We start from the raw sequence: 19951 nt of genomic DNA on the forward strand, positions 1-19951 counted from the left end.
TTCCTGTTCCATTTTGTCTCTTCTAGTGACCACATCGCTATTACCAACTTGCAGCAACACTCAGACTGAAGAAGGAGGGGCAGCACTAAGGGCCAGTCGGGTGTGCTGGATCCACATTTGCTGAAAGGGACATGCTGACAGTAGAAAAGAGGAGGTAATGAGCTCATCCATCTGCTTGCAATACTTTACTGTATGGTCACAGATTGAGAGCAGGAAGGTAACCTACCTGGAGAGCAATCAGGTCACCAACTTGGCTCTGCCATGTGGCAGAGCTGTGTAAAACTCAAAATTGAATGGACAGAAATACAAATTCATTGGCAGGTAAAGCAGGCCCCGTGTATCTCAATTGTATATTCAGCTGCCTGCCCAGAATTCAGCTTTAAGATGCAGCATGGAGAATCAGAGAGCCATGAAGGAAGAAAAGAAAATATTATCCTTACCGAGAAGCTGCACTTTACTCTCAGGACCCATCACCAATACAGAGCTGACGGAATCCAGGTTGTCGTAGTTACTGCAGCCAAGGGGGCCAGTCCTCGTTTCGGTTACCTGTACATAAACAGATTCAGTGTTAAGAGCTGAAAATCATAAAATTCAATTATTTTCTGCTGTTACGGACATCAGTTACTCGCCTCCAATGCAAATCCCTAACTACTTCACTTGTCTTATGCCAGTCACTGACATTGCCTTGACCTGAACACAAATTATGTATGCTTTTCCCAATAGATAATTCAGAGCTGTGCAAAGTAAATGACTAATTTCCTATTCATTTGCAGACTGTTGAGCTACGATGGCTTTTAATGGGCTAGCCAGATATTTTTTTTCCACGTATTAAGGCAAACTTTCCTTTTGTATTCACACAAGACATTTTGCAGTGTTCTGATCATAATAATTACAAAAGTCACAAATAACAGCACACAACAATACCCACTGATACAAAAGGTGAAAGGCGGCCTGCTTTTAAGAGGTCACGGGGGAAGAATCATGTGAATTTTATGCCGCTTTTCAAATTTTGATGGAACCTTCACAGTGCTGGCTGCTGTTATAACTGTGTGACCTCTCTTCAAACACGGTCCAACATCATAACCAGAAGACTTCATTCTTTCTACCAACCTAAAGCTGATTTAGAAGCACACAAGCAGCCAAAGAAATTGTTGTCAAGAGTTTAATTTATGAACATGGATAGTGGCCAGAGCACTTATGCACAATACACAGCTAATATCTGGAGTTTAGTGATGAACGTTGACTTATAAAATATCCAAATCATAAGGTTATTGGATGTACTTTATTAGAACATATGTAAACCCTAACAATAAACCTTTCTTATTTGCTCCAGCTTGGTTTGTTAAAGTGGACCTCCCCCCTTTTGTTAAAATTCATATTTGCATCTCTACAGCTGATGTGAAAGAATCTAACACAAATTTCTTTAAAAGGTTTTTTGCTTTTACTTACCTTTTGCGTACCTGCTTTCTGGTTTCCTTGAGGCACTGGTGTTGACTACACAGATGCCCACTGGGAAGTCAATATCACCAGTGCCTTTGAGAGCTCTCATTCTACAACAATATTGTCCCAGTGTTCACCTTTCATGAAGTCTCTATGCTGCCTGTGCTCCTGTCCTGCCATTTTGAAAATGAACGTCTTTGGTTGCCGGCTTCTTCTTCTATGATCTCTATACTGGCCCACCAATGACACTTGAGTCTCAAGTTTACTCCATGAGCGAGATAGATCACATGATGTCATGTGATAAAAATAACCCAACTTTGGGCCAAAGTTATTATAGCCTAATATTATCTATAAAGCTGCTCCCCAAAAATGTAGAACTACTACTGTGCAATTGATTTTTGATAACAGAGGGTGCTAATGTGAATAACACTCAATTGAATAATAATGTATATGAAAACCATAATTCGTGAAATATAAAGTGGTATCAATCTGAATCAAATACTGGTGCAAAAAATACAATCCAAAGAGAACAATGAGATAAATGAATATTTAAAAAAATAAATAAATACATTTTGTGAGGCCATGTATCTTCACTGACAATCTTGTTAAGCATAACTGTATTGTTTTGCACCAGTATTTGATTCAGATTGATACCACTTTATATTTCATGAATTATGGTTTCCATATGCATTATTATTCAAATGAGTGTTATTCACATTACCACCCCCATTATCAAAAATCACATAATGTCATGTGCCTTATGTTGAGAATGTGCTGTAGACAGGGCTGGACTGGGACAAAAATTGGCCCTGGACTTCATCCAAACCGGCCTACTTTGATTTTGAGTGTTCCCATCAGCACCCCCTTACTTTAGAAGGTCCCCAACAGCATCCCCCTTACATCAGAGTGTTCTCATCGGCACCCCCTTACATCAGAGTGGTCTCCAACAGCACCCCCTTACATCAGAGTGTCCCCAACAGCATCCCCCTTACATCACAGTGTCCCCAACAGCATCCCCATTACATCAGAGTGGCCCCATCAGCACCCCCTTACATCAGAGTGGCCCCATCAGCACCTCTTCACATAAGAGTGGTCCCCATCCGCACCCCCTTACATCAGAGTGGCCCCATCAGCACCCCCTTCACATAAGAGTGGTCGCCATCAGCACTCCCCTTCACATAAGAGTGGCCCCATCAGCACCTCTTCACATAAGAGTGGTCCCCATCAGCGCCCCCTTACATCAGAGTGTCCCCATCAGCGCCCCCTTACATCAGTGTCCCCATCAGCATCCTCTTACATCGGGTGTCGCCCCTCTCCTCCTACGTGTACTTACAGCTCTCCAGAATTAAGGCTTCTCTTCCTCTCTCCAGTCATGTGATAAGTGACAAGTGATAAGGGAAGAGAGGAAAGAAAGCCTGCAGGCTGAAGGGAGCATAAAGCCTAATCCTCATTCAAACAAGTGTTGGCAGCTGCTCCTTAACCACTTGCCGACCGCCTAACGCCGATGTACGTCGGCAGAATGGCACGGGCAGGCATAAGCACGTACATGTACGTGATTTGCCTCCCGCGGGTCGGGGGCCCGATCGGGCCCCCGCCCGGTGCCTGCGGCGGTCGGTTTTCGTTCGGGAGCGATCCCGGACGAGGGGACGGCCATTCATTCATGGCCACCCCCTCGCGATCGCTCCCGACGAATAGAAATCCCCGGTGACATCACTTCCTCTCCTGTAATGTAAACACAGGAGAGGAAGTGATGTATTCTCTCCTCCGTGTCGGTATTTTTCGTTCCGACACGGAGGAGAGCGGATCAGTGAGTTGCACCAACACATCCCACACACAGTAGAACATGCCAGGCACACTCACACCCCCCCTTTACCCCCCGATCACCCCCCCAATTACCCCTGCCCCCCAGTCACAGTGACACCAATGTCATTTTTTTTTTTTTTTTTTTTTTTTTGCATTGGTGTCATTTGTGACTGTAATAACTGTTAGGGCAGTTAGAGTTAGCCCCCTTTAGTTCTAATGTACCCCCCTAACCCCCCCAATAAAGGTTTAACCCCGTGATCACCCCCCGTCGCCAGTGTCACTAAGGCTGGGTTCACATTGCAGCGGTTTATGAGAACGAATGTGATTCGCACCGCACTGCAGTGCAAATCACATCCGATCTCTGTGCGATTCGAGTTCAGCCATTCGCCGCACCCGCCGCACCCGCCACACCCGCCGCACCCGCCGCAAATTCGCACGGGACCCTTTTTTTGGCCCGCAGCAGAATCGGATCGCATGGGTGTTCACACCATGCGATCCGAGTTTGCAGATCGCACTGCGATATGCGAACTGATCTGGGGGTGTCAGTAACATTTCACTGACACTCCCAGCAGTTCGCATAGGGCAGTGTGAACTGCCGCCGGGAGGCATGCGATGCGGGAACCCGCCGCGGATTCGCGGCGTTTCCGCATCGCTCCAGTGTGAACCCAGCCTAATAAGCGATCATTTTTCTGATCGCCGTATTAGTGTCCCAGGTGACGCTAGTTAGGCAGGTAGGTATTTAGGTTCGCCGCAGCTTTTTATAGCGCCAGGGACCCCCATATACTACCGCATAAAGCCCCCTGATTGCCCCCTAGTTAACCCTTTCACCAGTGATCACCATATAACTGTTACAGGTGACGCTGGTTGGTTAGTTATTTTTTTATAGTTTCAGGGCACCCGCCATTTATTACCTAATAAAGGTTTAACCCCCTGATCACCCGGCGGGTGTCATTTGTGACTAATAACTGTTAGGGCAGTTAGGGTTAGCCCCCTTTAGTTCTAAGGTACCCCCCTAACCCCCCCAATAAAGGTTTAACCCCGTGATCACCCCCCGTCGCCAGTGTCACTAAGGCTGGGTTCAGATTGCAGCGGTTTGAGAACGGATGTGATTCGCACTGCAGTGCAAATCACATCCGATCTCTGTGCGATTCGAGTTCAGCCATTCGCCGCACCCGCCACACCCGCCGCACCCGCCGCAAATTCGCACGGGACCCTTTTTTTGGCCCGCAGCAGAATCGGATCGCATGGGTGTTCACACCATGCGATCCGAGTTTGCAGATCGCACTGCGATATGCGAACTGATCTGGGGGTGTCAGTAACATTTCACTGACACTCCCAGCAGTTCGCATAGGGCAGTGTGAACTGCCGCCGGGAGGCATGCGATGCGGGAACCCGCCGCGCATTCGTGGCGTTCCCGCATCGCTCCAGTGTGAACCCAGCCTAATAAGCGATCGTTTTTCTGATCGCTGTATTAGTGTCACAGGTGACGCTAGTTAGGCAAGTAGGTATTTAGGTTCGCCGCAGCTTTTTATAGCGCCAGGGACCCCCATATACTACCGCATAAAGCCCCCTGATTGCCCCCTAGTTAACCCTTTCACCAGTGATCACCATATAACTGTTACAGGTGACGCTGGTTGGTTAGTTATTTTTTTATAGTTTCAGGGCACCCGCCATTTATTACCTAGTCTCACTAGTGTACCCCTAAATTTAGGGGTGTCTACTTTCCAAAATGGGGTCATTTGGGGGGGGTTTGTGCCATCTTGGCATTTTATGGCCTTCAAAACTGTAACGCCCTTAGAAAGCCTGAAGGCGGTGCTTGGTTTTCGGGGCCCCGTACGCGGCTAGGCTCCCAAAAAGTCCCACATATGTGGTATCCCCGTACTCAGGAGAAGCAGCAGAATTTATTTTGGGGTGTCATTTCACATATGCCCATGGCATGCGTGAGCAATATATCATTTAGTGACAACTTTGTGAAAAAAAAAAAAAAAAAAAAAAAGTTTGTAATTTTCCCGCAACTTGTGGCAAAATATAAAATATTCCATGGACTCAACATGCCTCTCAGCAAATAGCTTGGGGTGTCTACTTTCTAAAATGGGGTCATTTGTGGGGGTTTTGTGCCATCTTGGCATTTTATGGCCTTCAAAACTGTAATAGGTAGTGAGGAGTGAAGTCAAATATTTACGCCCTTAGAAAGCCTGAAGGCGGTGCTTGGTTTTCGGGGCCCCGTACGCGGCTAGGCTCCCAAAAAGTCCCACATATGTGGTATCCCCGTACTCAGGAGAAGCAGCAGAATTTATTTTGGGGTGTCATTTCACATATGCCCATGGCATGTGTGAGCAATATATCATTTAGTGACAACTTTGTGAAAAAAAAAAAAAAAAAAAAAAGTTTGTAATTTTCCCGCAACTTGTGGCAAAATATAAAATATTCCATGAACTCAACATGCCTCTCAGCAAATAGCTTGGGGTGTCTACTTTCTAAAATGGGGTCATTTGTGGGGGTTTTGTGCCATCTTGGCATTTTATGGCCTTCAAAACTGTAATAGGTAGTGAGAAGTGAACTCAAAAATTTACGCCCTTAGAAAGCCTGAAGGCGGTGCTTGGTTTTCGGGGCCCCGTACGCGGCTAGGCTCCCAAAAAGTCCCACATATGTGGTATCCCCGTACTCAGGAGAAGCAGCAGAATTTATTTTGGGGTGTCATTTCACATACGCCCATAGCATGTGTGAGCAATATATCATTTAGTGACAACTTTGTGTAAAAAAAAAAAAAAAATTTTTTTTTTGTCATTATTCAATCGCTTGAGGCAAAAAAATAAAATATTCAATGGGCTCAACATGCCTCTTATCAATTTCCTTAGGGGGTCTACTTTCCAAAATGGGGTCATTTGGGGGGGTTTTGTACTGCCCTGCCATTTTAGCACCTCAAGAAATGAGATAGGCAGTCGTAAACTAAAAGCTGCGTAAATTCCAGAAAACGTACCTTAGTTTGTAGATGTGACAACTTTTGCGCAAACCAATAAATATACAATTATTGACTTTTTTTTTACCAAAGACATGTGGCTGAATACATTTTGGCCTAAATGTATGACTAAAATTGAGTTTATTGGATTTTTCTAATAACAAAAAGTAGAAAATATCATTTTTTTTCAAAATTTGCGGTCTTTTTACGTTTATATCGCAAAAAATAAAAATCGCAGAGGCAATCAAATACCATCAAAAGAAAGCTCTATTTGTGGGAAGAAAAGGACGCAAATTTTGTTTGGGTACAACATTGCATGACCGCGCAATTACCAGTTAAAGCAGCGCAGTGCCAAAGTGTAAAAAGACCTCTGGTCATTTACCAGCAAAATGGTCCGGTCTGAAAGTGGTTAATGATAGGAATGAAATTGTGATCATTCCTATCATTGAGGAGCGGGTCCAGGACTGCACCTGACCAGTCCACTGAGCCATCAGCCCACTGCGAAACTCCCAGTAGTCCCGATGGCCAGTACATACCTGGCTGTAGAACATTACAATCATTTCTGAACCTTGAGTGAGGCCTTGTTTTTTAAAAAAGATTAATTTAATGTCATATGGCACATGCATTGTAAGCTGAAATTTCCATTTCTCCTTTCTATCCATATATGTTCCTTTGGGTAAACCATTAGAAACTTATAACAGTGTCACAGGTTTCCTAGTGGATTCACTAAGGAAATTACTAAATTAAATCTCCAATAAATTGCACAAAATCCAAAAACAGCATATACTTTAGTTATACAGTAGAAGAGTGATAACATATTGGTCATAAGAAGACCGTGCATGCTGGAAAATTATTGCAACAATTATTGAATTGAACCAAATTGAAGTAGTTTTTTCTTAAATTGGACTACAACAATCCTTTTTGCAGTACTAATAAATAGAGATGGGTCAAACACACCCCTGTTTGGTTTGCAGCAGAACTCCCGAACAGGGGAAAAGTTCTAACCTGAACTCCATTAAAGTCTATGGGAGATTTTTCTTTTAAACAATCGTTTTTCAGGAGCAGCGATATTAATTATACTTAAAGTGTAACAATAAAAATGAAAATTTCCTTTAAATATAGTGCCTGGGGGATTCCCTTAGTCTGCCTGCATCTGTAGCACAAATATAATATACTGCAGAAAAAATAAAATTTCTAAAATCAACTCACATTTAAAATTACTCAGGGTTGCAGAACCCCCCCCCCCCCCGCTCCAAAACAGCCACCCCCTCCAAGTTGAGGGAAAGTGGACTGGTATGGTTCAGGGGAGGGCCCTCACTTGCTCCCTCCCCCCTTTTTTTACCTGCCTGGCTTCATGCACGGATAAGTTTGGTATGGATTTTGGGGGGAGGGGGGGCCCAAAAAAACCTTTCCCAATCAGGGCACAAAATGCACTGTGCAGCATGCAGTGCATTGCAGGTTATTCAGCGGGGAGAACATCCTGAAAATTCGGGTGTTGGACAAGCGGGCCGAACAGCCAATGTTGGGCCCAAACTCATGATCAGGCTGAACGGTTCATCCAACAGTACTAATCAATATGTGAAAGGAAACTATCCACTTTAATAATTGTAATTCAGTTCATCTATTTTTGTGATTCACATACCACTAGCACATTGACAGGTGGACAATGCTGCCATTTGCAGCCTCCACTTCTCCGCCTTTTATCTGCTCGCTGGACAATGATTCTTCATCATTAGCTTTGCCCGATGAGCAGGCAACAGACAGTTGTTAGGGTGGACCTGAACATAGTAAGTGAATATCTTATGCCGCGTACACACGGGCGGACTGTATGGCGTACTTAGTCCGTCGAAACACATTTCAGCGGACAGTCCGCTCGTGTGTGGGCTTCAGCTGACTTTTTCAGCGTGCAGTCTGGCGTACTAAGTATTTCGGATTTTTCGAAATTCTGTCCGTCGTACTTTGGTTTCAGCGGACAATCCACTCGTCAGTAGGCTAGTTCGACGGACTAAGAATGGCGCATGCCCAGAAAGGATTTACACGGCGGAAAGGTGCTTTGCTGTGTATTGGACTTCCTATTTCTAGTCCCGTCGTACGTGCTGTACATGTCATCGCGCAAGCTTACGACGGACTGTTTGGGTATCCGTGTGTGGTCAAGTCCGTTCAGTCGAAAGTATGACGGACTGTCCGTCGGATTGTATGACGGACTAAGTACGCCATACAGTCCGCTCGTGTGTACGCGGCATAAGCTGCAGAGTTATAAGAGTGTGTAAACTACCAAACTAACTGAACAGAATTAGAAAAACATTCTCAGGCAAAACAATTCCCATCATTGTATGTGATGTAGATGTGTATTGACTTGTTTGTCTGAAGTTTAGTGTTATTGATTTGATTTTATAGAGTAATGACACACACCATTAATTCAATTCATAATTGCTCAAATCACTAAAATAAGAAAGCCCACAATTTCAGTCAAATTGTAGTGTGAGAATAGCGTAAAAAGCATGATATGGTAATTATATGGCGAGTCAACATCACAAACCATTTGTCTAGTTTATTAATGGTTCAATTTTCTCGAATGGTGGACTAGTCACTGCTGGTAATGTTTGTGGAGCATGTTATTACATAATATGCTAAAGTTCTAACGGTCTATTTTAAGAATATTTTCAACCAGGATACACTCAACATACACAAGATTCACACATTTTTCCATCTGCAAATTATATTATATTACATATTTAAGAGAAAATTAGGAGAAAAAAAATAGGAAAAATACATTGGAGTCAATAATGAAGACCACAAGATTGAAAATGCAGGTGGTTTCTTATGAGTGCAATGGGCTGTAAATGAACCCTGAGGGCTATATAACCTTCTTTCAACTATTCTATACCTGTTCTTGTGACAAAAAATTGAGAAAATAAAGTGACGGTATACAAACCACAATTGAAATACACCAAAAAAGAAATGAATACAAAGCCAAAGAACATTAAATAAAATACTAAACTGCTCTTAACATACTCTCTGAAACAAAATAATAGAATTGCTTCCTAATTTTGGTGCAAACTTCACCCAGTCAGCTTAATAAGTGAAAGAGAGAGTCTCAGCTTTCGTGAAATTTCATTGATGGTCAAATCAATTTTGTCAAAGCTACTTGACTCAACCCTAGTCAAAGGCACCTCCAAAAGGAAACTATAAGCATCTCAAAAACATAGTTAGTTCTGTGGAGCCAGGAGCAAAGGGCAAATGCCATTACAGACAATTTAAGATATTAAGCTAAAATCTTTTGTGGGCAAGCAATCAGCATTGAGTGGAGTAGGTCTGATAGGGAATGAATGCTAAAATCAAACATTTGCCATAAAAAAACTATGCATATTTTAATGCAAATGGTGTCTGCAATTTTAATATTCGCTGTATGTTACTTCAACCTGAATCAGTTATTAAAATAAAAAGGACAAATGATTTGCCTAACGATAATATTTTCAAATTGTCGCTGCTGTTCACTACTAAAAAAGCCAGGGCAATAAATTAGGAAATAGCTAAGCCAAACGTCTTACTGGCATACTTAAATTCTCAAAGAAACAAGTGTACGCATAGTTAGAATTGGCGCTCACCAGGAATCATAGCACTAACAATATGAATAATTTATGGATAATAATAAATACACAATGGAGAAATATAGTTACAGCCTAAGCCAACATTAATAACTCTTAAGGCAAAAGTTGGAGAGCACATAATCAAAGTACTGCTGCAGCTAGGAGCAGAAGCGATAATGGCTAAAGCGTAGACTATTAGTCTCACATTAAGCTCGGAGCTATGGTAAACCTGGGTATAAAACAATGAAGTGTGATATGACTGAGACATAAGCAACACTAAATTAAAGAAGAACTACAGACAGGATAACAATCAACAGAAAACTTACTTAGGAGCATTTTGTTTGCACTGTTATTTCTATGAGGAATAACGCAATTTGCACTGCCACCCAAAAACAAAAGCTGACATTACTTTTTACTTTGCCTTCGTTATACATTGTCTAGACTGTTGTTTAAGAGTAGAACTCTAAGCAAAAAAATAGGATGTCACTTATAAGCACTAAATATATGAGTATAACGACCTACATTCAAGTCCTACACGTGTATGGTCCAACTTCCTAAAACATTTAACAGCCAATCATACAGGGTAGAAATCCTGCCTGTTTGCTGTTGTTCCCAAGCCAGCACCAGACCCTGCTCCCCTCCCCTTCCCTTCATGCAGCCAATTGATTTACTTAGGATCTTCTGGCAGCAAAATTCTGCATAAAAAGTTGTCCATATGCTATATGTATGTAAAGTTTTAGCTGCTGTTCACAGTGTACAACATACATGGTCCCTACTGGCCGCTGCCACTGCTTAAGACCGACATATACATATCATCACTGTATAGGCAACTGCTGATTACACACTATAGATGGTTACATGTCAGCCTAAAATAAGTCTTTTATGCAGTGGAAATGTATGTGCAAATTGACTTTGGATGATATTGAATGATTGAAAGTCACCGTTATTCTGTGCCGCTACCTAATGAATGACTCAAACAGGGCTAACATGGAAACATCAATACTGTGTAATTAGCAGTGACGCTCCTGGCTACACATTGTTGGTATTTACATATCGGTCCTGAACTGCAGTGATTACCAATAGGGTCCATGCATGTTGTATGGCAGGGGTGCCCAACCAGTGGCCCATGGAGCCCTCTGATGTGGACCGCTACCTCCTGCTCTTGGATGGCAGGTCGCAAGCCAAGATCGTGGGTTGCCGGCCCCTATCCCAGAGCATCAGTGTTGTGAGTGAGGCCAACAGTGGAGGTAGTAAGCGGCTGTGGAGCAGAGCCTCATAAGACAATGCTTCCTCTATAGCCCCGCCTCCTATCACAGACAAAGCGATACTAAATGTACTCTTCCTGGGACAGAAACAGCCAGCAATACCTGAAAGGAAGTCTGTTATTAAATGTAAGTTGAATACACAGTGTATATATGGGCATATCTGTTCTGCAGTGGTTACTGGGCTGCTTTTAAACTGATCCACAGGACCTGTCATCCGCCCGCTCTGCTCATTGTGGCCGGCAACCAGTAATCAAATCGCTTAAGTGGCCTTTGCTCTTCAAAACGTTGGGCACCCCTATATGTATGGTGTACACATTTAAACATTAGCACATAAAATAAGGTTCAAATTGTTAGAAAACTAGGATGAGGGTATCCAAACTGTACTGCATAGATGCAGTGGTGGGCCATGACCTGACTATGTCAACTGGCACAATTGTGTTTTAGGTATTTTGACTGTAAAAACGAATTCTCAAAGATTATTACATGGGCTGGAACTATTTAGATTACCAAAAGCTTCCAGGTGTTTCTATGAAAAAAATACAGGAAAAGCAGCCATTAAGGTAGTGATAAAATAACAATTCTCAAGATAAAATCACAAATAAAATAAGGCTTTTTCAACGGCTGAATGCACATTTTATGTAAAAAATAACAATTCCACACCTATGGTATATTTATGTTTGTGAACTGAAATTTTGTGGAGGAAGTCATCATAAGATAAAATAATGAAAGTCTAGATATTTCAATGGAGAACAGAAAAATAAAACTGATAGAAAATTTCAGTTTAAAAATATAGAAATCAAATAAGACTCAAAACTATTTTAGTTTGTCCTTAAAAACAAAGAAAAAAAATTCTTATCATAGTGACAGGCAGTCAAGAGGGGAAGGGGCTAATATTAAAGTCCCACTCTTTTGAATAGATGGCAGAAGAGTTAGAGCCTTTAAACGTTTTGACCCTAGTTGAAGAGATTTAGCCACTCTTTGTTTTGCATAGCACCCAACATCTTGTGTGTGCCACTGGCCGGAACAAATCTTTAAGCCTGCTCCTAGCAAGGGTGCCAATGAGGAATATGATTGAACACTTAAGGGGATTGGACTCATTGTTACATGGAAGAGAAGTCAGATTCTGGATGCTGAGTTGGGGAGCCATGAGACGGTCCTGTTGTGTGCTGCTGAGAGAGGTGCTGGATGCATGGAGAACAGTAAACCCGGAGAACTAGAAAAACGAGACTGCTGGCATGTGTCTGCTGCCAGGAGCCAGTATACAATGGTTGCAGTGCTGCTGAGAAGCACTCTCTGTGGTGGCTGAGTCTGTGGCTGTTCCTGTGCTACTGCTGCAGAGCTTATATCGCAAGCTGCAGTGCTCAGAGAGACTGCCTACAGGGACCAGTGGTTGGAGACCATGTGCTGCTACCACCACTGTTGTAAAGGATTGCCTGGAATGCAGGGAGGGGACTAGAGACTACATCTCAGATCCAGTGTCAGATTGCAGATTACCTTGTTCTGGTGAGAGTCAATGTTTTTTTTTCTTGACCTTGCTGCTACTGGGATGCTGGCTTGAGGGCGCAACCTTTTCGATGACCTTCCCCTGTATGTGGGAGAGTTGGACACCCAGAAACCAATTACCTTAGTGAGAGGCCTCTTGACTTATTTTTGCCTGTTTAGTGAGATAGTACTGCCCTTTTCCTGGGATTACCATGGACCCTTTAGTTTGGGAGCATCCTTGCTATAACAGTTTGTTATAGAGTGCTCTAACAAGAACTATGGGCCCCAACATCGGCAAGACTGGGCCAGTAGGGTATTCAGGGACTTTGACTAATTTAGCAAAGGCAGTATGATATTATACTACATGGTATTGTATTATTGCTGTTGGTTAATTAGTTACTGCTTTTGTGCTCATAACCCATGTTCTTTTCATATGGCTTTAACCTTCCAGGTGTGTCATTGGTGACTCAGATCTAGGTACAAGGATGCAAGGCATGAGGACGAATGCAATCAAGCTGCTTTTCTGGGGGTAGTGCTACAACCTGAATAGCACTACCCGGAGAAGAGACGATTGAGAGGGGATATGATTTCAATTTATAAATACCATACTGGTGACCCCACAATAGGGCTAAAACTTTTTTGCGGAAAGGAGTTTAACAAGACATGTGGCCACTCATTAAAATTAGAAGAAAAGAGGTTTAACCTTAAACTACGTAGTGGGTTCTTTACTGTAAGAGCGGCAAGGATGTGGAATTCCCTTCCACAGACGGTGGTCTCAGTGGGGAGAATCAATAGTTTAAAAAAACTATTAGATAAGCACCTGAATGACTGCAACATACAGAGATATACAATGTAATACTGAAATATAATCATACACATGGGATGGACCTGATGGACTTTTTTTCAACCTCACCTACTATGTATCTATAAGAGAGAGCAAATGTTCCAAGCAGGTACACATAGCAATAAAGACCTGCCAGAGGTTTTACCCAATACCCATGCTACTAAAATAAATAAATAAATAAATAAATTGGACTAAAGTTACATTTTAAGAATAAATACAAGTAACAAAACTCCTATATCATAAAAAGTGAAAATGATGAAGTTCTGTTATAAGGATCACATGCTTAGGTTTGTTATAAAAGTGCTGAAGCTTTTATAGTGAACAATACAGATGTGACATGTCAGCAGTTCCTAATCAGTTAGTGAGCATTGAGATGTTGAAAAATTTGATACTGAACAAAGGTGAGAGACGAGGTTGATGAAGTGACGATCGCAGCTACTAGATAAAGACATCCACAGTCAGGTGCTAAAGAATGTCAGAGTTTCAAGAGGCTGAAGTATTAGTTTTGTTAGAAATTCAGCCATCCTTTGCCTTATGTGACATGCGCTGTGATAGCAGAGATGGGATTCAGCAGGTATTTAATCTGTTGCTACACAGGAGGGACATTTCTGAATCCACAGAGGGTCACAAGGACACTGCAAAATGAAAGACTATTAAAAAAAACAGAAAGCTAATTAGATTGGATATAATTGGCAAACAGAAATATACAAAAAAAAATGTCATAATTAAAAAAAATATGTCATAATTAAAAAATGTTATTAACCACTTCAATACAGGAGATATACACAACCTTCTTGCCCAGACCAATTTTTAGCTTTCAGCGCTCTCACACTTTGAATTCCAATTACTCAGGCAACACTGTACCCAAACAACATTTTTATCATTTTTTTTTCATACAAATAGAGCTTTCTTTTGGTGGTATTTAATCACCACTAGGTTTTTTATTTTTTGCAACATAAGTGAAAAAAGAGCGAAAAGTTTGAAAAAAAAAACACTTTTTTTTAGTTTCTATGATAAAAAATTTCAAATAAGTAATTTATGTTCATAAATTTGGGCCAAAATTTATACTGCTACATCTCTTTGGTAAAAATAACCAAAATTAGTGGATATTATTTAGTCTCTGTGAATGTTATAGAGTCTAGCCTGTTATGGTGCAAATCACTGAAACCTGATCACACCTGATGGCCTATCTCATTTCTTGAGGCCCTGAAGTGTCAGGAAAGTAAAAATACCCCCCGAATGACCCCTTTTTGAAAAGTTCATAGTCAAATGTATTTAGCAAAAGGCATGGTGAGTTGTAATTTTTCACACAATTCTTGTGAAAATTAAGATCCCCCCCCCCCACAAAATTGTCATAATAACAATTTATTTCTCACACCCAGCATATGCATACTTCCAATTACACACCAAAATACATTCTGCTACTCCTCCTGAGTATGGCAATACCACATGTGTGTGACTTTAAAAAAAAATGTATATTTTTTTTAAAACAAAGCGGTCAGTTTATAAGATATTTCTAACACATAGTATGTATATAGCAAAAATTACACCCCAAAACATGTTCTGATACTCCTGTGAGGCTTTTACACAGCCTGGCCACATAAGGAGGTACCAACATTGAAGTAGTACCTTCAGGCCTTCTAGGAGCATAAATACATCTCAATCCTACCTATCACACTTTTGAAGGTCCTTGAGCACCAGGACAGTGGAATTAACCACAAAATGACCCAATTTTGGAAAGCAAACACCCAAATATAGATTCTATGGGGCATGGACTGCAGATAGGTACTTGGGTACTCTGATGGGCTGGTGACAGGTACTCGGTTACTCTGATGGGCTGGTGACAGGTACTCGGGTACTCTGATGGGCTACAGATAGGTACTCGGGTACTCTGATGGGCTGGTGACTGGTACTCGGGTACTTTGATGGGTGGTGACAGGTACTCAGATGGGCTGTGACAGTTACTCAGGTACTCAGATGGGCTGTTCAGGTACTCAGATGGGCTGTGACAGGTACTCAGGTACTTGGGTACTCAGATGGGCTGTGACAGGTACTCAGATGGACTGTGACAGGTACTCAGACAAACTGTGACAGGTGCTCAGGTACTCGGCTACTCAGATGAACTGTGGCAGGTACTCAGGTACACAGATATACTGTGACAGGTACTGGGGTACTCAGAGGGGCTGTGATTGGTACTCAGGTACTGGGGTACTCAGATGGGCTGTGACAGTTACTCAGGTACTCGGGTACTCATATGGGCTGTGACAAGTACTCAGGTACTTGGGTACTCAGATGGGGTGTGAAAGGTACTCAGGTGCTCAGGTACTCAGATGGGCTGTGACAGTTTCTTGGGTACTCAGTTGGGCTGTGACAGGTACTCGGGTACTCAGATGGTCTGTGACAGTTACTTGGGTATTCAGATGGGCTGTGACAGTTTCATGGGTACTCAGATGGGCTGTGACAGGTACTCGGGTACTCAGATGGGCTTTGACAGGTTCTCAGGTACTCGGGTACTCAGATGGGCTGTGACAGGTACTCGGGTACTCAGATGGGCTTTGACAGGTTCTCAGGTACTCGGGTACTCAGATGGACTGTGACAGGTAGTCAGGTGCTCAGATGGACTGTGACAGGTAGTCAGGTGCTCAGATGGGCTGTGACAGGTACTCGGGTACTCAGATGGGCTGAGACAGGTACTCGGGTACTCAGATGGACTGTGACAGGTACTTGGGTACTCAGATGGACTGTGAAAGGTACTCAGGTGCTCAGATGGGCTGTGACAGGTACTCGAGTACTTGGATGGGCTGTGACAGGTACTTTGATGGGTGGTGACAGGTACTTTGATGGGTGGTGACAGGTACTTTGATGGGTGATGACAGGTACTTTGATGGGTGGTGACAGGTACTTTGATGGGTGGTGACAGGTACTTTGATGGGTGATGACAGGTACTTTGATGGGTGTTGACAGATGCTCTTTATTAGGGGGGCAATCGGTGTGTTGGTGTACACTGTGAGCGGTAACGAGATGTTACCGCAATCTCCTTCTCACACACAATCGGTGTGTGAGGTAGAGAACCCGGTAACATCTCGTTACCGCGGTTTGTTGACATTCTGTGACCGGCTGTGATTGGACACAGCCTGTCACGTAGTAAAGAGCCAATTTTATTGGTTGTTTACTGCGATCGGGGTTGGGCTGTGTCAGGGTGACAAGCCTCATCCCCGATCGCTGCGCTGTGCACGCCCTAGGGAGGTGCACGAGCGCTGTACACGTGGGCAATACATGTGACCGGCTGTGATTGGACACAGCCAGTCATGTGGTAAAGAGACAATTTGTATTGGCTTATTGCCTCTTTACACAGATCTGGGATGGGTTGTGTACAGACAATAGGAAAATCTGCTTTCCAGCTTTGCCAGCTTTGCCTAGTTCTGCATGAAATACTAGAGTCATACTCTGGATCTTGTTGCAATTTGTACCTGTAACTCCTGGTTCAGCTGAGGCTGTTTATGCAATCAGCTGGGTATAAAACATTGCCTCACTCTGAGGGTTTTTTTTAAAGCGGTTCTGCACATATTTTTTTTTCTTTGTGCCTTTGTTTTTTTGGAGCTATAACTAGTGCTCAATGCCCCTTTATTTTTTATTTTTTTCCTCCTACCTTTCATTCTCTGCTGTTTCTTAATCTCTCCCTGCGGCTATGGGTGGGGTTTCTGCAGGGATCAGCATAATTCCCGCTGATCTCCACACTGTCTTCTGGGATTTCGTATAATTTATCCCTGGAGTGAGTGTGCCTAGCCGAAGCTTCACATCACAACGGCGACGGTAACTTACTAAGACACCAGCTGTTGTCATGGCAACATTTCTAATTACGCCGCTCGTAGCTGTAGCCACTGAGCGTGCGCGAGAACCAGCAAGGAATGCTGGTTCCTCTGAAGCGAAGGAAGGAGGAAGTTATTGCTTGTGGGCTTCAAATGCCCACAATCAAAATGGCATCGGCCAAAACTCATTTATAAAAAGAACGATTTAATGGAAATATGGACATGGATAGCGGGCGAAGTCAGGACAAGTAAGATTTTTATTTGAAACACATCTTTTTTATACATTCAGCAAAAAAAAATCGCCAGTGCAGAACCGCTTTAAGTTAATTGTTTCCTGTTTCCTTGCTACCGTGGGCTGTGTGTATTTGCAAGGGTGAGCATACATCTCTGCACCATGGACTCTAACCAAGGTAAGCCCTTACACACACATGTTTAGATTTAATGCTCACCTTAACAACATTAGCAGAAGGTGCACAAAGGGTGATGCTCAACAGCTGAATTTCCTCACAGTACGTCACTACATTCGTGTTTGTTGGCCGACAATTGTGTACCGTTTGTATGCAAGACAAGTTCCTGGCACACGCCTCTTCGGACAAAAGTCTGGCGCTTTGTCTGTCGAAAATCTGATTGTGTGTACAAGGCTTTAGACTACAAACTAAATCGAAATCTGCTGCCAAAATGAACACTGTATTCTGCTCCTGTACTGCAGGATGTGTGTGATACACACGTATAAATGCCCAAAAATTGCCTGGCTCTGCTCACTCTATAAACATTAATTTTGTTATGTTTCACATGTCTGGCCCCACACTCCATTTTGCTGAATACAGCTCAGTAACTTTCTCTTCTCAAATTTGTTTATTGAATTTTAACAATTAGTATGTATACGTACATATATATGGTGGCAGCAAAAGAAAATATCACATATATGGTAATAATATTGAGTTGTAGTTCCAACATAAACTAAAAGTAGTTTAAAACTATTTTAGCATGGAACTAACTACTCAAAAGATTGCGTCATACATTGTATAAGAGAGGATAAAACCAACTTAGACCAGGTTATTATAAGATGACCTCAGATAAAAAATAAATAAAAAAAGTCTTAATTATTATCAAGAGTATAGTTTTTAAATAAAAAAAAACAATAAAAAAAAAAGAAATAATTTATTATAGAATCTAAAATGTTATACTACATATAGGAACTATGTACACTTGGTATGATGATAACCAATAAACGTTCTGCTACCAGAACTATATAGAGTGGAACCTTGGATTACGAGCATAATCCCTTCCAGGAAAGAGCTTGTAATCCAAAGTACTCACATATCAAAGTGAGTTTCCCCACAGAAGTCAATGCAAACTAAGATAATTTGTTCCGCAGTGACTTCTATTGCATGCAATACCGCATGTGGCCAGAGGTGGGGGGCACCAGAGAGCCTCGGAAATACTCGGGTACAGCTTGGCTGAACTCGGAAAGGCTTGGAAACACTGGAGTATTTCCAAGTGTTTCCGAGTATTTCCGAAGGGCTCCGAACTGCAACGAGTGTCACCGGCGCCCCCGCACATCTGGCCAAATGCAGTACTGCACGCCATATTAACTTGAATTCTGCTCATTTTGCTAGACAACACTCGCAAACCGAGTCAGGATTTAAAAAAAAAGTTGCTCGTCTTTCAAAACGCTTGTTAACCACGTTACTCTTTAAACAAGATTCCACTGTAAAGAGTAAATTGAAAGAGAAGAGAGAAAATAGGGGAAAAAGTAGAATAGAGAAAGAAGATAAAAGAAAAGGTAATCTTAGGATAAAAAATAGATAGGGAAGAAATAAATGAGAGGTGATAGGGGTCCCCAGGGTAGTACATGGTAATAAACACATATCATGAATGGAAGTATAAATCGAGATTACCAAGGTCTTAGTAGGGAAGCATCAAAATTGGAAGGCAAAAAGCGAGTCACGCAGGGATTCCATATATTCTCAAAGTTGGATATTTTATCTTGAGTTATAGCCTCTGTTTTGCCATGGATCATTACTTGATTAGCTCAGTAACTTTCCAAGCTTGCAAAAAAACCTCAGTTTTTGGCCTTCATGCGGAGTAGCTCTTCCCCAGGCCTTACTGATCTGTGATCTGATCTGTGTGTGAGTGGAGCCTCACAAGACTTTGTAGGGAAAAATCATAAAAGTAAACTTTCTCTATTCAGTCCAAACTACTCAGAAATGGCAGTTGCAGCATATACAGTATATTTTCTCATAAAAAATTCAAGAAATGTGCAGAGCAGACTGTAGATTATCTAGTATGTAGGCACTTCAAGCTGAAAGGGATATCATTTATTTACAGTTGTTTGCTATGTGATCATAATGCAAGGTCCACCTTAAAGTACACCTTTCCGTAACTATGTAAGTAAGTGCAGAAATACATTCCTGACATGTCAAAATATACAGCAACAGAATGACTTTTCAAAAAATCTGTGCCTTTTTATAATTACAAAGCAGTCATTGAGCTCCAGTTAAAGGCTTTGCCTCTGTGGGTTGAGGTTATCAATCTTCTGCTGGAGGAAAGAGTTTGTTAAAGTGTTATTAGACCCTAAAAGAAAAAGAAAAAAACAAAAAAAACTATAGTACTGCAGACCTCAACACTTACCAGGTTTGCAGTGTGTTTTTCATATAAAACCTGTAACTTCTTTGCATGCCATCTTTAAAAAAAAAAAAAAGACTGCCCTAGTTCCTGCTTTAAGGTGGCTCATGGAGCCACTTCTGCGAATGCAC

At 42.1% G+C, this 19951-nt stretch overlaps 1 protein-coding gene across 2 annotated transcripts in view; it reads right to left on the reverse strand.

Moving 5' to 3' along the window:
* The window catches only part of BRINP2 (BMP/retinoic acid inducible neural specific 2), a 485004-nt gene that overhangs the window by 106788 nt on the left and 358265 nt on the right, over nucleotides 1–19951 (reverse strand). For both annotated transcript variants that reach the window (XM_077453187.1, XM_077453188.1), the window contains exon 5: nucleotides 441–546. In XM_077453187.1, the coding sequence (XP_077309313.1) occupies nucleotides 441–546 (106 nt within the window). The remainder of the gene's footprint in view (nucleotides 1–440; nucleotides 547–19951) is intronic.

The sequence above is a fragment of the Lithobates pipiens genome, unplaced genomic scaffold, assembly GCF_037356315.1.
Source record: "Lithobates pipiens isolate NorthernLeopardFrog02 unplaced genomic scaffold, aLitPip1_a1.2 Scaffold_23, whole genome shotgun sequence".
NCBI classification, from domain to species: Eukaryota; Metazoa; Chordata; class Amphibia; order Anura; family Ranidae; genus Lithobates; species Lithobates pipiens.